We start from the raw sequence: 22756 nt of genomic DNA on the forward strand, positions 1-22756 counted from the left end.
ATTCGACCCCTAGCCTGGGAATCTCCGTATGTTGCAGGCACAGCCCTAAGAAAGCAAAAAAAAGCAAAACAAAACAAAAATTATCTAGAGTGAAGCACTGGAGGACTATAAACTCTTGCATAATTCTTGGCAACCTCTCTGCAGTCCACAGATATTTTAGGTTACTTGTCTGGACCAAGAGAGAACAACTCCAAAATTTTGTCTCCAACTGAATATAAGTACTGAAATTCCCATAAATGACTTACGCTAGAGCAAATACATGAAACTAACCACAAAACCAAGAAAGTAATGTGAAAAATACTCTTCTGTGTGATATAAAATCAGCTTTTGTATAGTTTTAGTATTTTAATTTTGGAGGCTTTTTTTTGGGGCCATACCCACAGTATATATGGAGTTGCCAGGCTAGGGATCGAATAGGAGCTGCAGCTACTGGCCTATACCACAGTCACATCAATGCAGAATCAGAGCCACATCTGTGACCTACACCACAGCTCATGGCAATGCCAAATCCCCAACCCACTGAGTGCGGCCAGGGATCAAACCCACATCCTCATGGATACCAGCTGGGTTGGTTTCCACTGAGCCACAATGGGAACTCCAATATTTTAATCTTAAAAAGTCAGAAATGCAGCACAAAACTCAACTGAAAGGCATTTTGAAATAGTTTTTTTTTTTAACTACAGGCTTAATTTCATCAATAAATTTATTGAGCATTAATATATTTGTGCTAAATTTCTTTAACAAGTTAAGGGTATTCACTAAAATCATACCATAACAAGGTCAGAGATGAATGGCTTCACTGAGTTAGCAACTGTCCTGGTTTTCCTGACTAGATGTGAGAACAACTACAAAAGAAAAAATTGTTTGTTTTTTTACTTTTTTAATTCAATTGGAACCAGAAGGAACTAGACAATGGGCAGATTTAGGTCTTAGTGAATATTAAAAAGACAGTATTAAAGCATAATCTTGAGTCATGGATAGCCTAAGAGATTTTCCACTGTCATCTTCAAAAGTCCTTAGGAATCTATGCTACTAAATAAAATGGTGAGAGGGAAGGTAGCTATGACAAGGAAAGGATTGGTTGGAAGTCAAGACACTTAGATTCTTCACCCAGATCTATCATTAACTAGTTCATACTTTTCAGCAAGTCGCTTCTCACTCTTTGGGCTCACCTTTCATTTTAAAAAAGAAGTTAGTTTAGAACTATAGGTAGTAGAGGGAGCCTAAACAGGGACATTAGAAATACTCTACTCATTCCATACCTGATACCATCAATACACCTCACAAATATACCATATTCTTTTAAATTTAGGACACTACTAATTTTAAGATATGTTATTATTTTACATGCCAGCAAGAAAGAAAAATCACTGCCAAATAAATCATGATACACTATCAAATACATCTCAATTTCAGAGGCTTTAAAATGTGAAAAAAAATCATTATCTTAGAATTGATAAAAAATGAATAACTGAAAGCCTCTTCTGTTCTAGCAGTGTGAAAGTACATTCTGGAAATACAGTGCTGAATGAAGTCTAGATGATAAGACTCAGCGAATTTAAGGGATTGGGCCCAAGTGAATATGAACTGCAAGACTCAAAGCCTGATTTTCTGATTCCAATCTGATGATTTTCCACTATATGAACTTGACCCCTAAGATAGGTGGTTAATTTGTTTGTTTGTTTGTTTTTTAGGGCTGCACCCACAGCAAATGGAAGTTCCCAGGCTAGGGGTCAAATCAGAGCTACAGCTGCCAGCCCACCTGCAGCCACAGCAACATGGGATCTGAGCCATGTCTGTGACCTACATCATAGCTCACAGCAGCGCCAACCCTTAACCCACTTATTGGGACCAGGGACTGAACCTGCATCCTCATGGATACTAGTCGAGTTTGTTACCATGAAATCACAACAGGAACTCCTAGGTGGTTAAATTTTTTAAGTAGATGCCTGCAAGATGACGACACAGAGTTATCAAATAGAAACTGGTTTACCACTAAAAATGTCTTTCACATTTCTCCAAGGGAGACATACAGATGGCCATGAAAAGATGCTCGTCATTGCTAATTATCAGAGAAAAGCACATCAAAACTACAATGAGGTACAACCTCATGCTAGAGAGAATGGCCATCACTAAAAAGTCTACAAACAGGAGTTCCCATCGTGGCTCAGTGGAAATGAATCCAACTAGTATCCATGAGGATTTGGGTTCAGTCCCTGGCCTTGCTCAGTGGGTTGGGCATCCAGCATTGCTGTGAACTGTGTTGTAGGTCACAGAAGTGGCTCAGATCCTGCATGACTATGGCTGTGATGTGGCCAGCAGCCGTAGCTCCAATTTGACCTCTAGCCTGGGAACTTCCATATGCTGCAGGTGTGGCCCTAAAAAGCAAAAAAAAAAAAAAAAAGTCTACAAACAATAAATGTTGGAGAGGGTGTGGAGAAAAGGGATCCCTCTTGCACTGTTGGTTGGGAATGTGGATTGGTATAGCTACTATGGAAAACAGTGTGGAGATTCCTCAACAAACTATAAGTTTTTTGCCATATGATCTAGCAATTCCACTCCTGGGCATATACCCAGACAAAACTGTAACTGGAAAAGATACATGCACCCCTATGTTCATAGCAACACTATTTACAATAGCCAAGACATGGAAACAATCTAAATGTCCATTGACATACGAATGGATAAAGCAAACATGGTATATATACAAATGCAATATTACTCAGCCATAAGAAGGAATAAAATAACGCCATTAGCAGCAACATGGATGTACCTAGAGATTATCATACTAAGTGAAGTAAGGTAGAAAGAGAAAGACAAATAGCCTATGATGTCACTTATATGAGGGATCTAAAATATGACACGAACCCATCTGTGACGCAGAAACAGACTTATAGACATAGAGAACAGACGTAAGGCTGCCAGGGGAGGAGCGGAGGAGGAAAGCATTGAGTTTGGGATAAGCAAAGGCAAACTAGTATATACTGGATGGTAAACAACAAGGTCCTACTGTTAACAATGAGATCCTGCTGTGTAGCACTAGGAACTATGTCTAGTCACTTATGACGGAACATGATAATGTGAGAAAATAGAATGTGTACATATATGTGTAACTGGGTCACCATGCTGTACAGTAGAAAAAAAATTGTATTGGGGGAATAACAATAAAAAAATATCCTGTGACAAACCATGATGGAAAAGAATTTGAAAAAGAATATATATATATATATACACACATATATATATAAATATAAATAACTAAATCACTTTGCTGAACAATAGAAAGTAACACAACCCTCTAAATCAGCTTTACTTTAATAAAATTTTTAAAAATGTCTTTCACGTCTTCTACTGAGAAACCTCTTTATTGTGCTTTGATGTTTTTTGGTGACATCCATAGATGCATTCAGAGAGTATTATTTTCAAATCAAATAATACAGTGTGTGTGAATTTATACATATACATACATATGTATTATATATACATAATAGACATGTCACACACACATATACAAATTACTTATATTTACTATTCATTTCTAATACTTTTAAGGTAGATATTTATTTTTATGTAGAAAAGAAAGTTTTTCTTTAATTTATAAAGATTCACTTCTGAGTACCAGGAACCTGAAAGAGAAATATAAGGTAGGAGCTTGCAACCAAAGTTATGGTCTGGGGCATGGATTCGGGTTTCTAGATTGGGATTAAGAAAACATTGTGCACAGAACAGAATACCACAGGGTATAAACCAGCTGATCAGACTTTAACCAAATTATAACTGAAATATAAAAATGCAGCTGAGGATCATTTAGAATTCAAATAGGAAAGGTAAGAAGTGTAGGTTTTAACTCTAGGACAACCCTGGAAGCCTGGTGTTGGGCTAACAAAAACATGAAGCAGTAATTTGTACCTTGTAAGGAGAAATAATCAATTGCCTAAAAGCACTGGCAAAGTAAGCTGAAAAGTACAAGTGGGCTAACAGGTTACTCTAACCTCATTATTTCAGATTGTCAGCCAGGCCTTGCAATAATTATCGTGCCCCAGTTTTGAAATGTTTCCGCTATCTTTTCACTTCTTGAATGAGTGTAAAAATGGATTCATTACAGGATGAACAGATAAAATAATTTCTACTTTAATACAATTTGAAAATCACACAGTGGTCCTTCATAAATTCTAAAGAGAAGTAAGATATTTTGTATTTGGGGATAATGATGAAGAGTATGCTCAAGAAGAGATCACACTTTACATCCAGGTCTTATATTCCAACTTTGTATCATTAATTTAATCAGTAGCATAACATGAAATTCTTAGTCTGTAAGACACGAGTCAGTGGGAGATGATTGAAGGAGACAAGATTTGCCAGAAAGAGGATTTGCTATGGTGATTTTATGGGCACATCTGATTATAAATAGAACCTTCTAACGTTGCTAAACCAACAACAACAACAACAACAAAAAAAAAAAAAAAAAAAGAAAAGGAAGAATGTGCTTCTTGAGAGCTGAAACAAGCCATATGTCTTGTCTATGTCCCAGTCCATATCTATATGTGTACCTGTATCTTCATTTAGACTCATTTAGTTACTATGCCAACAACTTTTTCTGCCTTGATAATTATTGTTAATGTTTAATTTCCTCTGTTAAATCCCAAGTCCTATAGGTAACTTCTTGGGCAAACATTACTCTTAGGATCATAAATTGTACTCAGATTTTGTTTTTCAGAAGCCCTTGTAAAATAACTTCTATGTAATTTTTTTTCCTTTTTTTTTTTTTTTTTCTTTTTAATGGCTGCATTTGCAGCATATGGAAGTTCCCAGGCCAGGGAGTGAATCTGAGCCACAGCTGTGGGACCTACACCACATCTGTGTCAACAGCAATGCAGGATCTTTTAACCCACTGTGCTGGGCCAGAGGTCAAATCTGCACCTTTGTAGGGATCTGAGCCACTGTAGTCAGATTCTTAACTCACCGTGCCATAGCGGGAACTCCCTATGGAATTTTTTGAGAAAACAAAATATTGCCATACCAGCCACCTTAATGATTCTTAAAGATACTTAAAATATTCTTAAATATTTTTCCACTGAATTCACAAGGTATGGATCAAGCTTTCTGAGTCTACAGAGGTGTGATTAAAATCATAGTAATTAATTGCATACAGATAGAACTTATTTATAATAAGAAGATATTTGCAACATACCTCATGAAGCCGAAGGTCTTTCTCATAAACAAGTTTTTTTACAAATGCAGCTATAAATACAACCCAGGCAACCATGAGCACGATTGGAAGAGAATAAGAGACACTGGTTAGGAAGCTGTAGGAAAAAACAAAAACAAAAACAAAAAAACAAAAATCCAGTGACCAAAATGAATGCCACACTTGCAGATGGTAAACATATAAAGAACACACTTCTTCTTATTTTGAAATTATACACCTGTTTTGAAATTGAGAATAATTATTAATATGACTTCTTTATGAAATATGAAGCTGACTTAACAGTAAGTGCATTATTTCCTTGCTGTAATGCTGCAAGAGTAAAACAGTTCTGGATTGTTAGATAAAATTGCCAAATTGTTTAAAGGGTGTTTGAGCATGTCCTGTTCAGGAAAATAATTATTATATGATATAACTGCAAAGCTCTAAACTCTCTGTCTAAACTAAATTCTTATCTAAAAGGCAGATTTAAAACTAGTAGATGATTGGTTTATCTCGCTAAAAGATATCTTCTCAAATTACTGTATTTATCTGCTCTTTGGAAGTTCATAGTTATTATTAAATTAAATTTCTCAAAATGAAATAAAATAAAACTCAAAATCATTTGATTTAAAATGAAGACAAAGAACATTTTGCTTTTTTTTTTTTTTTTTAGGGCTGCACCCATGGCATGTGGAGGTTCCCAGGCTAGGGGTTGAATCAAAGCTGTAGCCGCCGGCCTACACCACAGCCATAGCAACACCAGATCTGAGCCGCGTCTGCGAACTACACCACAGCTCTTGGCAACGCTGTATCCTTGACCCACTGAGCGAGGCTAAGGATCGAACCCAAAACCTCATAGTTACTAGTCAGATTTGTTCCCGCTGCGCCGCAATGGGAACTCCAAAAGAACATTTTGGATTCTTGAAAACAATGCTCCAGGAGATGTTTTGTAAACAGTATAGAAATGCTTTTTCTGGCAATGTGCTAGAGAGACATTGAAATACTTCATTGGGCCCCAAATATATTCCTGAGTGGCTGGCCCACGACACCTGAGTCATCAGAATCACTTGAAGGGTTACTGAAACAGATTTCTGGGCCCCACCCATAAGCTTCTGATTAAGTATATCTGAGGTGGGGTGGGTAATTTGCATTTTAAACAATTTCCCAGGTGATGTTCATGCTACTGGTCCACAGACCATACCCTGAGAACCGTAATTCTGACATTAGCCACCCTCTACCGGCTAAGGCAAAGGAGTAGTTCTCAATGAGAAAAACTCTAAATTGATCTGTTTTACATAGAAGGTTCTACTGAAGCTTTCACTTGCAGAAATGTCCCAAAGCTATTTTCTTTTTAATATATAAGGTCAAGGAATTACTTTCAAGTTCCCATGGAAAATGCAAGTATTAATGGACCATGACATCACTATCATTCATTTTCACTTTAGATATGAAGGATTTTTTGGGGTGGGGGAGGAGTGAGGGTTGGTGCCACATCCAATATTTTTGGTTCTTGGGAAACTGTCTGGCATGGGGAAAGCACTTAAAGAGTATTCGTTGAATGAATTTTATCTTGGTTCTTGTCCAGCCTTGGTGCTGTTTCTGGCTCTAGAATTAGGCAAAGGACTTCATTCATTAATAACAAATCCCTGCTAATGTTTCTTCCAAGGAACTGTATATCTTAGGATTGGTATAGTATGAAAGAGAAAATTCTGGTATTGTAATTGAAGGACCAGTGCAGTATCAACAATTCAACTTTGGGCAATTTACTTTACTTTACTTTTCTGGGATTTCCTTTTTTTCATCTGGAAAATGTGGCTGATAATATCTGCTGCCCCCCCCCCCCTTTTTTTTGCTTTTTAGGGCCAGACCCATGGCACATGGCGCTTCCCAGGCTTAGGGTCCAATCTGAGCTACAACTGCTGGCTGGCCTACACCACAGCCATAGGAACATTAGATTCGAGCCACATCTGTGACCTACACCACAGCTCAAGGCAATGCTGGATCCTTAACCAACTGAGTGAGTCCAGGGATTGAACCCACAACCTTATGGTTCCTAGTCAGATTTGTTTCCACTGTGCCATGACGGGAACTCCCAATATCTGCTCCCTTTTTATCAGGTTGTTTGGTGGGACAAATGAAATAATATATGTGAAAGCACTCTATGCAACAAAGAGTTTATATGTGTACATAAGGCATTATGTTCTTACTCTGATGAAGAATGCAGAATGCACGGTTACTTTACCCTTCAAAAAAACATGCAGGTACCTACCACTCTAGACACTAAAATTTACAAGGGGAAAAAGTGAGCAGGAAAATAGATGAGAATTTTCATTTAATTGAAACCACAGGTCTTTACTATTCACACAAGGTGTTGCAGTTCACATATGGTTTAGGCAGCAAGGTCCTGACTGGCTTCCACAATAAGCCGCTAACCTTGACAACCTGCCAACAGAATTCTCTTCTGTCTCCCTGCATCACTGTGGCACAAAGGGCTACATAACTTCATCTCAGCTATAGCTCTTGAAGCAGCCAAAGGAAACAGAAGCATTGATAGAAACAGAAAAAAAAAAAAAATCCAGACCCATCTGAATTGTATATAAACTGCAATACCTGGGCTGAATAAGTACAATGCATTTAAAGTAATAGTCAGCCTCAAGCTTTTGTGTAGGAGAATGGGCTTGAAAAACTTAATCCCCCAACCTTATTTTCTCATTGTGGTCAGAGTGAAGGAGATATCCGTGTTACCTGACTGGCAAACTTCTTGAACATTTAGATTCAATTGTCCAAAGCATGATCTTTACATTTGTTGTTTATTTAGCAAAAATATTTTAGAGAAATTCCTACCAAGTGGACTGAGAATACATAAGATAGTTTTAGATAGCACAAGATTTATCTTAGAAGGTTGATCAATAATGTGACTTATTAAATTATTTTCCTTAAAACTAATCTTGTACTCACAGATTTTTAGTGAAATCTGAGAGCTGGAAGTGATTTTAAGATTGTTTTGTTTAACGCACTCATTCGACTAGAGAAAAGTGAGACCAGTTGAGAATGGGTTAACACCAAAATCATGCAGCAATGCACTCAGGTCTAGAGTCCAACTCTCCTAATTTTAGGGCAAAAGCCCTTGGAAGACTAAGGGCTATGACAAAGAAAACATGGATCATTTTGTAAGAACTTTACCATCATCTCAGTAACAAAGAACAGCTCTTGTGAGCTGTGCCATATACTGTGGACTTCTTCTTAGAAACAAGCATTTGACAAAGGTTGGGTGAACATTATCCCTTTCAATGATACATGTGAATGAATGAAAGAAGTGAATTAAAAAAGTGGTCAAATATTTTCAAGGGCTGTAAGTGCAGGGACTTACTTGTCTTTCATGTAGCAGGGATAGGGAATTGCTTGGACCTGGACTGCTATTTCCTGGGAGTTCCTGCCAGTCTGCAATTCAATGATTGCTCTTTCAATACTATCCTGCAAGTAAACAAAAGCCCTGCCATAGATCTGGTTGTGTGACGGAGAATTGTGCGGCCCTGGGGCCCAAATCTTGGTTCTTATGCTTCTTGTGGTCTGTGAGGTCTTAAGACTCATGCGGATGGTATATTTCACAACAGGAGGAAGAGATATAGTTCCAGAGTCATAGCTTCTGTGCCCGCTGCTATTAGAAGGAAGCTTAAAAATAACACCTAAAAATAAAATGGGAAAAACATCAGAAAGGTTATTTTATGGTTGACATTATTCATTGTTTGGAAGGTATACATAGGGGACAGTCAAACAGGCAAATGAGTTAGTAATGTGACCGTTAAGTTCAGAAAAGATGGCTAATTGAAAGTGACAACATCAGAGGTTCAAAACAGGAATTTGAGAATACAATCATAAACTAAGTGGCCAGATTAAATATATCACTCTTAAGCCACTTACTGAAATTAAATACACATACACACACACACACACACACACACACACACACACACACCTTAAAATAAATAATCTGACTGATTAGGAGGATGGACTTAGCTTCACCCTGTGACTGTGTAATCCTTTTTGGTTTTAATTTTAACCACACCAACATAATTATACATATCGAAGGCTCCTCAAACAATATGGTTGGTTGACTACATGAAAGGTTCTCATTATAAATGAGACATCAGAGGGGACAGTACCTTCTGCCTCACCCCTGACTACTTTTCTGAGTTCTGGATGAAAGAAGTGAGGGAAGAATTTGGCCAATTTTAGTACAAAGAGAAGCTCAAATTCTAGTAGAATAACACTTACTTCCAAAGAGTTCATTGCGTTTGTAGAGTCTTTTAGCCTCTCTTTCCATCTCATCTATGCTTTTGGCTGCCTGCATACGGTCATATAATACACAGGAGGAAATATTTACTGTCAGGGAAGACAGTGTGTTAAGATGATCAATGAGGTCAATGCTGTTCTCTAATTTCAGCCTTAGAATATCTAAAGAAGGAAAATAAACAGAGACAAAGCATATTATAATGTTTCTAGTAATAATGGGACAAAATACTGATTTTTTTTTGGTAAGTATTAAAACTTAAACTAGATTATAAATAATAGGAACTTGTAGAATTTACTCAAAAAATCCAGGATTCTTTTTCTGGGAAAATGTAGCCAGTTGTGCAAATGTTCATTAAGGAGAATGTTGAACTAGTAACAGACACAGTAAACTCAAGTACAAAGAATGATATAAGTTAATCCAAAAGTATATTCCGCTACAATTTAATTAACCAATGACTAAAAGTGAATAATTAAAAAAATCTATCTGCATTAATTAGGAAGAAAACTATAGAGATGAAAAGTTTGAATAAACAAAAATTTGCTTGTTTTGTTCAGGAAATGTGCCTGTAAGAATTTAAGCAAGGAAATCCATGCAAAGTGTGTAGAAACACATAAACAACATCACTCAATAAGTTGTGGTATAGGCTCATTTCTCAGGAGACTATGACCATCTATGAGACATAGTTACAATTTTCTAATATTGTTTGATTTAAAACTTGATGTGAGTTATCTCTATTGATATCTATAGTAAGCTGAACAAAATGATCATGATTTTATTTCAGGTAATTACTCTGGAAGAAAAAGAATTTAATTGCTCTTCAACTTCATGATTCCTTATGAGGAAATCAACTGAGACAAAGGGTAAATATAAAATTGTAAGTTAATAAATCACTTGGCCGATTAAATATTCACTGATTTGATCATCGTGAATACTGAGAAGACAGTGAATATCATAAATCTTTCTTCACAGAACCCAAACTTCTCTCTACCACTGTCCGGTAGAAGACGAAACTTCTCACAGAGGGAAACTTCTGAAATGAACCTCTCATTAGAATTTAAAGTGAAATATTTTGCTGGATATACACGTTGGTGGGGGAGGGGTAAAGCTGTGGTTGAACAGTGGCCTCCAGTGGCCGTTGGAAATCAACACAACTGTAAAGGATTCTTCAGAAGGGCTGGCAGACAGAATCAAAGAGCTCTGAAGTCAGTGCCTCCCAAATTCCAACTACACGACCTTTTTGATACTAAGTTAAATATACAGTTATACAAATAGCAAGTCTCACTGCTAGAGTCATTTTGACTTTATTTTAATTTTAAAACTCATCTACTATATCTACAGTTAAGAATGAAAAAAATTATATAAGACCTTTGTAGTTTATCCCCGATATTTTGATCAAATGCTTTCTTACCCAAATGATACTTTTAGAGAATAAATCACTAATATTTTTCTTTAGTCAAATTGGGTTAACTATCATAAAGTACAGACAATTATACACCATGTAAGTGTAGGCATAATTCCTCCGCACTGGTTTACAACCTAAATCACTTAAGTCCCAGTAGCGCTGGGAAGGAGGAGGAGCATTTGCTCAACTGCTGCCAAATTCTGATGCTCTCAATCTCTTCCTCATATCCATGGTTGCATAGCAACAGGGAGTCAGACACAGACTGAATTAAATATCTTGCATCTCTTAGGTTGAAGGTGGGGATGTGGCAGAGGGAATGCATAAGTTCAGACAGCCTTCTTTGATCCTCTTCAGCCTGTTCCTTTTAAATGATCATGAGAGGAGGAGTCGACCTTGAATACTGATTTAGGTTTTTTTTTTTTTTTTGAGTCTCTGTATTGTCTTTGTTTTGCTTTTGCTAACTCTATAACCTCTTCTGGTTACATTCTGAGTTAGTCAAAGTGATACAGAGGCCAGTGGAGATAAAATTATAAATGTAGCCAGGAATAAACCATTTTATCTTCTTATGTCTTTATAGACTTGCTTTTCATCGTTACCCCCCCCCCCCAAAAAAAGGTGACCTCTTCTAGCCACCTACTTGTGATTGAAGGACAAGCTGCATTTATACAGAATATGTTGCATTTATAATTACTGAAACTAACTATGGACACTGGGTATCCAAATATTCATTACTATCTGTAACTGTACAATTAACTAGGAAGAAAGTGGATGGATATATCAGAATTTTACTTTCCTCAGAATAGCTAGAGAGAAACCAAATACAGAAAAAAAAAAAAAAGAAGATCTTATATAGGACAATGTTTTTTACATTTCTGACATGACTAGTGAATAACAGTTTTGTCAATCTGGACTCACCAAGTTCATCTATCTGTTTCAATAGTTCAACAGCATCAAGTCCGACAGAGAATTTGATGAAAACTTGCACAAAGGGGTTCCTTAGAGTATTCTAACAAATAATAATAAGGAGTCAGTTTTAATACAAGAAGAAAACATGTTTAATCATTTGTCTCTCTAATGACACCCACAGTGAAATGAGGTACCACTATTAGGCAGTAAACAATGCATCATCATGCAAAGGCTCCCACACACATCTTTGAGAAAGAAAGAGGGGTGTGGCTGGTAATCACTTGAAAGGCTGGGTTTTTGCTTCTCTAAAGACACAAACTGGTCACTGTGCTAAATTGGCCAATATGACCATAATTAACAATATTAGGAAATCATATTCAATTTAACAATCCTTTTTCTCTACAGCTATAATATCATTTATTTTTCACACAGGTTATGCACAATTTTGATGGTTCATAAGTGAATTTTGTTCAGTTGAAACAAAAATAACTTTTTTGTTACTCAATGAATGTATTACATTTATAGTTGTACAATGATCATCACAATCCAATTTTATAGGATTTCTTTCCCACAATCCCAGTGCATCCCCCCACCCCTCAAACTGTCTCCTTTGGAAACCATAAGTTTTTCAAAGTCTGTGAATCAGTATCTGTTCTGCAAAGAAGTTCATTCTGTCCTTTTTTCAGATTCCACATGTCAGTGAAAGCATTTGATGTTGGTGTCTCATTGTCTGACTGACTTCACTTAGCATGATAATTTCTAGGTCCATCCATGTTGCTAAAAATGCAGGTATTTCGTTCCTTTTAATGGCTGAGTGGATCAAGAAGATATGGTAATATATACAATGGAATAATACTCAACCATTAAAAATAACTTTAAAAAACAGTGATGTCTAGGGAGTTCTCTTGTGGCGCACTGGGTTAAGGATCCATTGTTGTCTCTGCAGTGGCTTGGGTCACTCAGGTGGTGTGGGTTTGATCCCTGGCCTGGGAACTTCCACATGCTGCCAGTGCAGCTAAAAAAAAAAAAAACAAAAAACAAAAAAAAAACAACAAAAAAAACACCACGAAACAACAAAAACCAAACTGATGTCTATGTGGAATTTGACGTGACAAAACTGATTTGTATTCTGATCCTACCACTTCCCAGCTGTGAGTCTTTCAGCAAGCACTCAGCCTTTTCCAGCTTCAGGTTACTTTCCTGCAAAGCAGTATCTAATCAGAATAGTTAAATGTAAATTATTAAGGTATTATTTTACACTGTACTAAGTGCAGCTATGTGAACATGGAAAAATAAACTAATGATTAAACTTCAAATTATTCTATATACATGAAAAGACTGATAAGAAAAAAAAACAGATGCTTTAATATAAAGGATTATGTAGCTAACTTCCAAATTAGGAGACGAAAATTCTATCACTACAGTTGTTCTACTAGGTAATTCTTACTGAGATCTTACTATGTGCTGGGAACTGTCTAATTGAATTTACCTTGATTTTCTCACTGAGTTTTTAATAATACCTAGAGGTAAGTACTATTATTATCCCCAGTTAATAGATGACAAAGCTAGGGTCCAAAAAGCTATGTAAGTTCCCTAGCTCGTGGCTACAGCTTTGATTGGACCCCTAGCCTGGGAACCTCCATATGCTGCAGGTGTGGCCCTAAGAAAATAAATAAATAAATAAAAATAAAAAATAAAGAAAGAATAGTTGAGTAGAACTTATTATTCTTTCCGTCTTATCAATATCTTGTTATGTTATCATGGAGATAAATGATTAAGAATATTATGTGTTAACAGAGTATGTATAAAATAGATTTAATTGGCTAAATCTATAGCTGCTGAGGAGTCTTAGAGTAGTTGGTAGCATGAAGACAGATGGCTATCACATAGCTACACACCATGATAACCCAAGGTCTTTAACATCTAACTATTTACTAGGAATTAATTTGTGCATTGTGGAAAACCTGAATCAGAGCATTACTAATAAGCAAAGCACTGCAAATTGTGCGAACTGCAATTCAGAGGTGACGCATCAAACTCTACTTCCATTCTTCCATCTCTCGTTACAATCAATCCTGTCTATGATATACAATACTATTTTCGAATGCTTCCACACAGATGATCTTCACAAGTTTGCGCAGTGGTTATCATTTTAGAACTACTACTACTACAATCCATAAACTGTATCAAGTATTCTAAGTCACTTGTTTTAAGAGTTCACAATGGCAGGGAGGCTGGGATTGTGGGGTTCCTGGAGTGGGGGTTCTGATCCTGGCTGAGAGGTGAGGAACCTAGCTCCTGGTGAGGTGAAATGATGAGTTATCCAAGGCACAAAGCTTCTTAAGTGGCAGAGCTGGGATTAGCATTCAGGTTTCCTAACTCCCAAATTTCTGATCAGGATTGTTAAAATGAGTATGAAGAAGCAAACACCTAGTGACTTCCTCAAGAAAATCACTGGACAACCAGTAGTGGTAAAATTAAATTCTGGAATGGATTACTGACGGACCCTGGTTTTCCTGGATGGCTACATGAATGTTGCCTTGGAACAGATGGAGGAGTATGTAAACGGAGAACTGAAGAATAAGTATGGGGGTGCATTTATCCGAGGGAACAATGTGTTGTGCATAAGTACACAGAAGAGGAGCATGTGAAGACACTATGGGTACAATACTTTCCACATTCAAGATATATTTTTTATTGTTTTTTGGTTCTTTTGTCATCTAATTTGTCCTATTTTGTAATAGTTGGTGGTTTTTCACTGACACATAAGATAAATGCATAAAATTGTAGATTTAATGTAAAGAGTTCTTTCAAATGTAAGCATCAGTCATTTTCTTTTACCTCTATGTCAGTGTGCACAAAGCAAAAAGAGTTAAAAAAAAAAAAGAGAAATGTATTTCTCCCTAAATGATTTGTAACTGAAGTTTCATGTAACACTATTTGATTTGACTGTTTTACTCGCTGGGCTGACTGAAATGACACACATGAGGATAATCAAAACATCGTAGAGATGGTTAAAAATGAAAGAAAGAATGAGAGTTCACAATGGCAAAGCCAGGTCATGTGCTGAAAGCTTTAAGTTTCAAATTCTGTACATGTTTTAGAGATAAATTTTCCTCGATAATTAAGAATAATAACTTCTTTTGTCTGGATAGAATGAAGATACTGTTCAGCATCTTTAGGTCCTTACAGGATCCCTTTAAAAAAAAGATTATCCCTTTACGGAAATAGTCACAGAATTTCTTCTTAGCAAATTATTGTACTTTGGAACTATTATGCATAGATCATACCCCTTGTTAATTGACTGCTTTAGCCATCAAAACTTTCCTTAATGAAATAATATGTGTGGGATTTTTATCTGTTCACAGAAAAAGAGTTTTAGGGGAAAAAGATCAATTTTCCACTGAGGAAAATACATGTGTCAGTACTGTCCATGTAGCTTTTGTTATCTGAGATTCACTTAAAAAAAGCTCACTTAAAATGGACATGCTTAAAATTAGAACTGAATTTAATAGTAAACTGTAGGGAAGATGTGTGATGAAAATTTTATTTATAATAATTGTGTTAAATATATATTTTAGGACTTAATTTTATTATTTACAATAACCATGGACTAATTGTTAGTCAAAACAAAGACGGAGTAAAGTATCTCTTGGATATGACTTTTCTAATAAAGTTGTATGACACAAATTCTTTGTTCTATATTTAACTTCTTGAGCATGATTACAAAGAAGGGCATTTTTATTGTTGTTGCAAAAATCTTCTAGGGCTCCATTAGTTTTCCAAGGGCCTTTCTGAATTCTTTGATGTGAAAGCCATACTCTCCTGAAGTTCCTAAATTGTCACCATTCCTGACAATTTTCTCTTCTCAAATTGATAATGGATCTAACTCTGCTGCTTGATGTTTAGCTGCCAACAGCTCTCTTTGAGCCTGGAGCATTTCCCCACACTACTTGCATCATCTTCAGAAAATCCTGCATCTTTTATAAGAATTCCAGATTACACTTTTCAACTAGTGTTCATTGGATTTGAGTTGCATTGTCAAATCTTTAACCTGGAGTGTCAAATGTTTCAAGCAAAGATCTCCCTGAATTTAACATTACTTTTCAGAATATTAGTATTTTAGGAAGACTGGTTTGGTTAAAATAATGAGACATAATTTAGAAATATAATAAAATCAGCATATTTTAAGTAGTTTTTACCACATCTTATTTTTGGAAAATAGATTTACCTCACTAGCTCTGTCTCAGGATCAACTTGTTAGATGGTTTATCTCTGAATTACAGAGAGAGAAATTGTGGTAGGAGAGGTGAGGATGGTTACAAACATGAGTGACAGATCTGTTATCCTGTCTCAGACCTGCTCTCTAGAGGTCTGATAAATTTTAATCTGATAAATATGGATTCTAAGTTACTATCTTCCCAGCCCCATTATGAAGGAGACTAAAATCTCAAAGAGTTATAATTCATATGAAGGTGAATGACAGAACCGTCTCCTACCTGGAGCATTGGAATAGTCTGGTTTAACAGGTGGAAGGAGTTCATGAAAAGTGGTGACTTATCCATCCACTCTTGAGATTTTTCTCTTAATTCTGCCAGCTGCCTCAGAGTTGCATTAGACTTAAAGACAAAGAAACAGAAATCAGTCTGGTCCATTAGTATTTTTTTCCTATATTTTGGAAAGTTATCTTTAAGGTTATTTAGTTACATAACTCTAAGAAACAGTTCTAAAATGTGGAGTTAGTAAAACATTGTCAGAAATTTCCCACATGGACAAAAGTTTTTAAGTGGCAGTTTTCATAGGGTCAAGATCACTTGTAAAAATTACAGAAAATTTAAGGTTTACTTCATGTCCACAGAGAATTTACAGTCAAAATGAAAGCATGTCTTCTGGAATTATCACAAGCTATCCATTTTTACCAATAGCATATTTTGCTACTAGTTCAAGGATATAAGAAGAAGGATACTATTATGTGTTGCTGGTAGACAGGGATGTGTATAGCCTTTTCTGGAAAGCAATCTGACAAAAATCATAAAAATAGAATCCAATATCCTTCAATCCCTCCATCTTGAACATTCACTTCAGTGAAATAAAAATACCATGGTATAAAGTCCTGTGCACAAAAGTTATTTGTTGTCATACTGTTTACATGAGCAACATGGAAACACTGGGAACAAAATGAATGCCCAACAACTGAGATTGACTAAGCAAATTCTATGGTATGGAAAAAATTTTTAATCTTCAAAAAGAAGGAATAAATTATATCTGTTGAATTGGAAGAATTGCCACAAGGTGTTGTGTGACTAAAGAAATACGTAGGAAAGTATTATAATGAAACCTCATTTTAATTATGCAAACAATGACCAAAGGATTCTGTATATGAACATGCATAGGATATAATAACATATAACTGATTAAAGGAATGTACATAAATCATAGAAAGACACATGCTTGAATGCTAACATACATTAGTTTACAAGGAAGAGTAGGATTAAGCAGGAAGAAAAGAAGTGAGAGTCAAGCAAAAAGGAAAGAAAAAAAGATTGCACTTAGAAAATAAGCGTGTAATGATTTCATTTATGCAAAACTGTGTAGAAATGCATAGTCAATAAAGCAAATAAGGTATTAAAATATAAACACTAAAATGGAAAAAATTTCTAGAAATCAGTTATGATTTCATGTCCATTTTTATATAGACCTAAACAATAATTTATATTTACATAATCTATAGTTTTATGACTAAGTAATGGTAAAGCAGAGATCTTTTCCCCACTTTTACTCCATCCTTTTAAAAGCATCCAGTTTATAATTCAAATCACTAAGCCAACTTTAAAAGTGAGAGAGAAATGTTATTATGCTTATATTAGGTGGATGATAAATACAGTTACTATTAATAATGTTGTCTTTCTCAACATCTGTCTTCTATATAATTGGAAGATGTTAAATTGTACAATCAAATACAAAGCCAAGAATCTATAATTCAGCAAACGTTTTTGTTCAAACTAGTTATATAATGTCCCAGTATTATTTTCTCTAGTGCCACTATTTTTACATACTTTCAAAGTTAGATGCCAGTTGTAGAAATTTTTTCTGCTTTTGGAGATAAATTGAAAAATCTGAGGTTTTGCTTTAACTAACCTCACTCTCGAGTGTCAACATGGTTCATTTCTCTTGAAGGAGCTATCATCCAATGTATGCTGTTTACACATATACAGGCCTGAAGTTGAGAATTGTTAATTAAGAGTTTCAGAAAGTCAAAGGAAATAGTATGTAAGCTATAAAGAAATCTGAGCCAGCTAGAGTAAATTTCGAAGCTGACTATTTTAAAATCATCTCAATACTCAAGATAGAAAATGTGAGTTATAACAGTCAAACCTTTTCCATTATTGCCTTTGTGACGGGGGTATATGGTGCATACAGGATCTTTCCCAACAACATAGGTTTCAAGAAAGCCCAAATCACAAGTCCAGCAGGCATATTAATGATGTCTTTATAAAGGGAAAAGCAAAATGGTGCTGGAAAGAGAAAGTATAGTAAAATAATTTATTATATGCCTTTAAAATCTATTCATGGTAAATTAACAAAGGCTATTATTCTAGTACCCCAAAATACAAGTCTTATACTCCCTTTATTTTTAATAAACACGAAACATCTGGTGTCAAAGTAAGAAAGCATAGTAAATATCTTCTTTGGGTATACAGGTCAAACCCAATAAGCAAGCTTATAGTAAGTGATGGCATTTAAACAAGAGGAGTTAGAAAGGTTGAAAACCACATTTCAGAATTTCTTCAAACAGATCTTTCTCACCAACACTAATTTAAAAAAATATATGCAAAAATTTGCTATTGTACCAGGTACATAAGAACTGTTCAATAAATGTTTATTGAATGAGTTAATAAACACATAAATGAGTCAATCCAATTGTTATGCTAAATATCCCTATATTATTTGTAATCCCTCAACTGATCATATTTTGCATCTCAAAGCTTATACATCAAATGCTACTGAATGTTTATAGTTCTGCTGTATTTATGAAGCTCTTCTATGTGTAATACAAATTTCTACTTCTTTTTCTAAAAGTTAAGACAAATATTGACCTGAGGAGATTTAAAGCATGTTGTATTGTTTACTGGCAAGGTGTAGTTATGACTGACAAATTCCTAGTGCTGTGGTTAAGAGGCTAGGCTTTGTAGCCGACTGCCTGGGTTGAAATCACAACTTTGATACTTTTATACTGGACAACCATGGCTAGGTTACTTAATCTATTTGTGCATCATTTCTCTTACTAAGATGTAGCTATAGTAGCATCTACTTCAGAGCTAGTGTGAAGAGTAAATGAGTTAATACACATAACATGCTTGATGTGTGATAAGTATTATATGAGTGTTTTCTAGTTTTAATTTTGGGGAAAATTAATGCTTCATTTATTATAAAAGGCTAAGATTACAATTCAAAATTAAAAAAAAAAACAACTGGATTAAAAAAATGGTCAGAAGACCTGAATAGACATTTTTCCAAAGAGGAAATTCAGATGGCCAATAGGCACATGAAAAGATGCTCAACATTGCTAATCTTCAGGGAAATGCAAATCAAAACTACACTGAGATATTATCTCACACATTTGAGAATGGCTATCATCAAAAAGAATACAAGGAGTTCCTGTTGTGGCTCAGTGGGAACAGATCCAACTAGTATCCATGAGGATGTGGGTTCAATCGCTGGCCTCACTCAGTGGGTCCAGGATTCAGCATTGCCATGATCTGTGGTGTAGGTCACAGATGAGGCTCAGATCCTGTGTTGCTGTGCCTGTGGCTGTGACAAGCAGCTGTAGCTCCAATTCGACCCTTAGCCTGGAAACTTCATATGCTGCGAGTTTCCCTAAAAAGCAAAAAAAAAAAAAAAAAAAAGAAAAATATCGACAAAGATATGGAGAAAAGGCAACACTTGTACACTGTTGGTAGAAATGTGAATTGGTGTGGCCACTGTAGCAACAGTATATAGAGCTTTTCTCAAAAAACTGAAAATAAAACTCATGACCCAGCAATCCCACTCCTGGGTATATATCCAAAATAATCAAAGACACTAATTCAAAAAGATACATGCACTCCAATGTTCATAGCAAAATTATTTACAATAGCCAAGATATGAAAGCAAACTAAGTGTCCCTCAAGAGATGAATGGATAAAGAAGATGTGGTATACTAGACATGAAGTTGAATATGTAATTAAAAAAACTCCCATAAACAAAAGTTCAAGACTTCACAGGCAAATTCTATCAAACATACAAAGAGGAACTTATATCAATGTTTCTTAAACGTTTCCAACAGATTGAAGAAGAAACACTCCCAAAGACATTCTATGAAGCCACCATCACCCTAATACCAAAACTAGACAAAGATGCTACCAAAAAATAAAATTATAGGCCAATATCTTTGATGAATATAGAGGCAAAAATTCTCAACAAAATTTTAGCCAAATAAATCCAGCAATAAATGAAAAAGGTCATACACCATGACCATCCAAGTTCACAAGGATGGTTCAAATCAATCAAATGTAATACATTACATTAAAAAAAGAAAATTCGATAATCACATGATCATCTCAATAGATGCAGAAAGGGCATCTGACAAAATTCAACATCCATTCATTTTAAAAACTCTTACCAAAATGGTAAGGGCATAGAGGGAACATAACTCAACATAATAAAAGCCATTTATGACAAATCCACAGCCAATATAATACTCAACAGAGAAAAGCTGAAAGCCTTCCCACTAAGATCAGGAACAAGATAAGGATGCCCACTTTCACTGATTTTCTTCAAACTATTACTGGGAGTCCTAGCTACGGCAATCAGCCAAAAAAGAAAAAAGAAAAAGAAATAAAAGGTATACAAATTGGAAGAGAAGGGGTAAAACTGTCACTATGTGCAGATGATGTGATACTATATATAGAAAACCCTGAGGACACCACACAAAAACTACTCTATCTGATCAATGAATACAGCAAAATAGTGGGAAATAAGATTAACATTCAGAAATCAGTTGCATTTATAAATACTAACAATGAAATATTAGAAAAGGAATATAAAAGGACAATATCTTTTAAAATCACATCCCCCAAAATTAAATACCTAGGAATAAACTTGACCAAGAAGGTAAAAGACTTACCTGCTGAAAACTATAAAACATTAATAATGGAAATGAAAAAGGATTCAAAGAAATGGAAGATATCCCATGCTCCTGGATTGGAAGAATTAATATTGTTAAAATGGCCATACTACTCAAAGCAATCTAAAAATTTAATGTGATCCCTATCAAATAACCTATGACATTTTTCACAGAACTAGAACACATAATCCAAAAATTTATATGGAACCATAAAAGACCCAGAACTGCCAAAGCAATCCTCAGGAAAAGAATAACAAAGTAGGAGGCATAACTCTCCCAGACTTTAGACAACACTACAAAGTCACAGTAATCAAAATGGGGTGGTAGTGGTACAAAAACAGGCATACAGATCAATGGGACAGAATAGAGAGCCCAGAAATAAACCCAGACACCTATAGTCAATTAATCTTTGATACAGGCAGAAAGAATAAAAAATGGAAAAAAGACAGTCTCTCCAGCAAGTGGTGCTGGCAAAAGTGGACAGTGGCAATGTAAATGAATGAAACCAGAACATACCCTCACACCACGCACAAAAATTAACTCAAAATGGCTTAAAGAATTAAACCTAAGACAAGACAGCATAAAACTCCCAGAAGAGAACATAGGCAAAACATTGTCTGACATAAATTTTTAAAATATTTTCTTAGGTCAGTTCCCCAAGATAATAGAAATAAAAACAAAAATAAACAAATGGGACCTAATCAAACTTACGAGATTTTGTACAGCAAAGGAAATCATAAAAAAAAAAAGGACAACAGAAGGAATGGGAAAAAATAGTTGGAAACAATGCAACTGACAAGGGCTTACTCTCCAAAACAGACATAAAATTCAACAACAAAAAACCAAAAAACCCAGTTGAAAAAAGGGCAGAAGACCTAAGTAGATATTTCTCCAAAGGAGACATACAGATGACCAGTAGGCACATGAAAAGATGCTCAATATCGCTAATTATTAGAGAAATGCAACGAAAATCAAAACTGCAATGAGGCACCACCTCATCCTGGTCAGAATGGCCATCATTAATAAGTCTACAAATAAGAAATGCTGGAGAAGATGTGGAGAAAAAGGAAGTTTCCTATAATGCTGGAAAGAATGTAAACTGGCACAACTACTCTGGAAAACAGTGTAGAGGTTCCTAGGAAAACTAAATGTAGAACTACTATATGATCCAGAAATCCCACTCCTGGGCATATATCCAGACAAAACTATAATTCAAAAAGATACATGCCCCCCGCCATGTTTATTTCAGCACTATCCACAATAGCCGAGACATGGAAACAAATGTCCATTGACAGATGAATAGATTAACAACATGAGGAATACTACTAAGACTTAAAAAGGAGAAAAAAAATGCCACTTGCAGCATCATGGATACAACAAGAGATTCTCATACTAAGTGAAGTAAATCAGACAGAGAAGGACAGATACCATATGATACCACTTATACGTGGAATCTAAAATATGGCATAAATGAACCTATCTACAAAATAGAAACAGACCCACAGACATGGAGAAGATACTTGCGGCTGCCAAGGGGGTGGGGGCAGAGGGTGGGATGGACTGGGTATTTGGAGTTAAAAGATGCAAACCATTACATTTAGAATGAATAGACAATAATGTCATACTGTGTAGCACAGGGAACTATATCCAATCTCCTGGGATAGACCATGATGGAAAATAATACATAAAATTTGAGTAACTTTGCTATACAGCAGAAATTGGCACAACATTTAAATAAACTATACTTTAATAATAAAATAAGATGTGGTATACCCATAAACTCATATATACAATGAACTC

At 35.5% G+C, this 22756-nt stretch overlaps 1 protein-coding gene and 1 pseudogene across 1 annotated transcript in view; one reads left to right on the plus strand and one right to left on the minus strand.

Annotated features, from left to right (window-relative positions):
• The window catches only part of ABCA12 (ATP binding cassette subfamily A member 12), a 200405-nt gene that overhangs the window by 64357 nt on the left and 113292 nt on the right, over window positions 1-22756 (minus strand). The window contains exons 18-23 of the mRNA XM_047773427.1: window positions 18166-18305; window positions 16290-16409; window positions 11800-11890; window positions 9464-9643; window positions 8559-8874; window positions 5192-5306 (exon numbers count right to left, since the gene is read on the minus strand). Of these exons, the coding sequence (XP_047629383.1) occupies window positions 5192-5306; window positions 8559-8874; window positions 9464-9643; window positions 11800-11890; window positions 16290-16409; window positions 18166-18305 (962 nt within the window). The remainder of the gene's footprint in view (window positions 1-5191; window positions 5307-8558; window positions 8875-9463; window positions 9644-11799; window positions 11891-16289; window positions 16410-18165; window positions 18306-22756) is intronic.
• LOC125123518 (U6 snRNA-associated Sm-like protein LSm6) lies at window positions 14199-14441 on the plus strand (annotated as a pseudogene).

The sequence above is a fragment of the Phacochoerus africanus genome, chromosome 3 (assembly GCF_016906955.1).
Source record: "Phacochoerus africanus isolate WHEZ1 chromosome 3, ROS_Pafr_v1, whole genome shotgun sequence".
Classification (NCBI taxonomy): domain Eukaryota; kingdom Metazoa; phylum Chordata; class Mammalia; order Artiodactyla; family Suidae; genus Phacochoerus; species Phacochoerus africanus.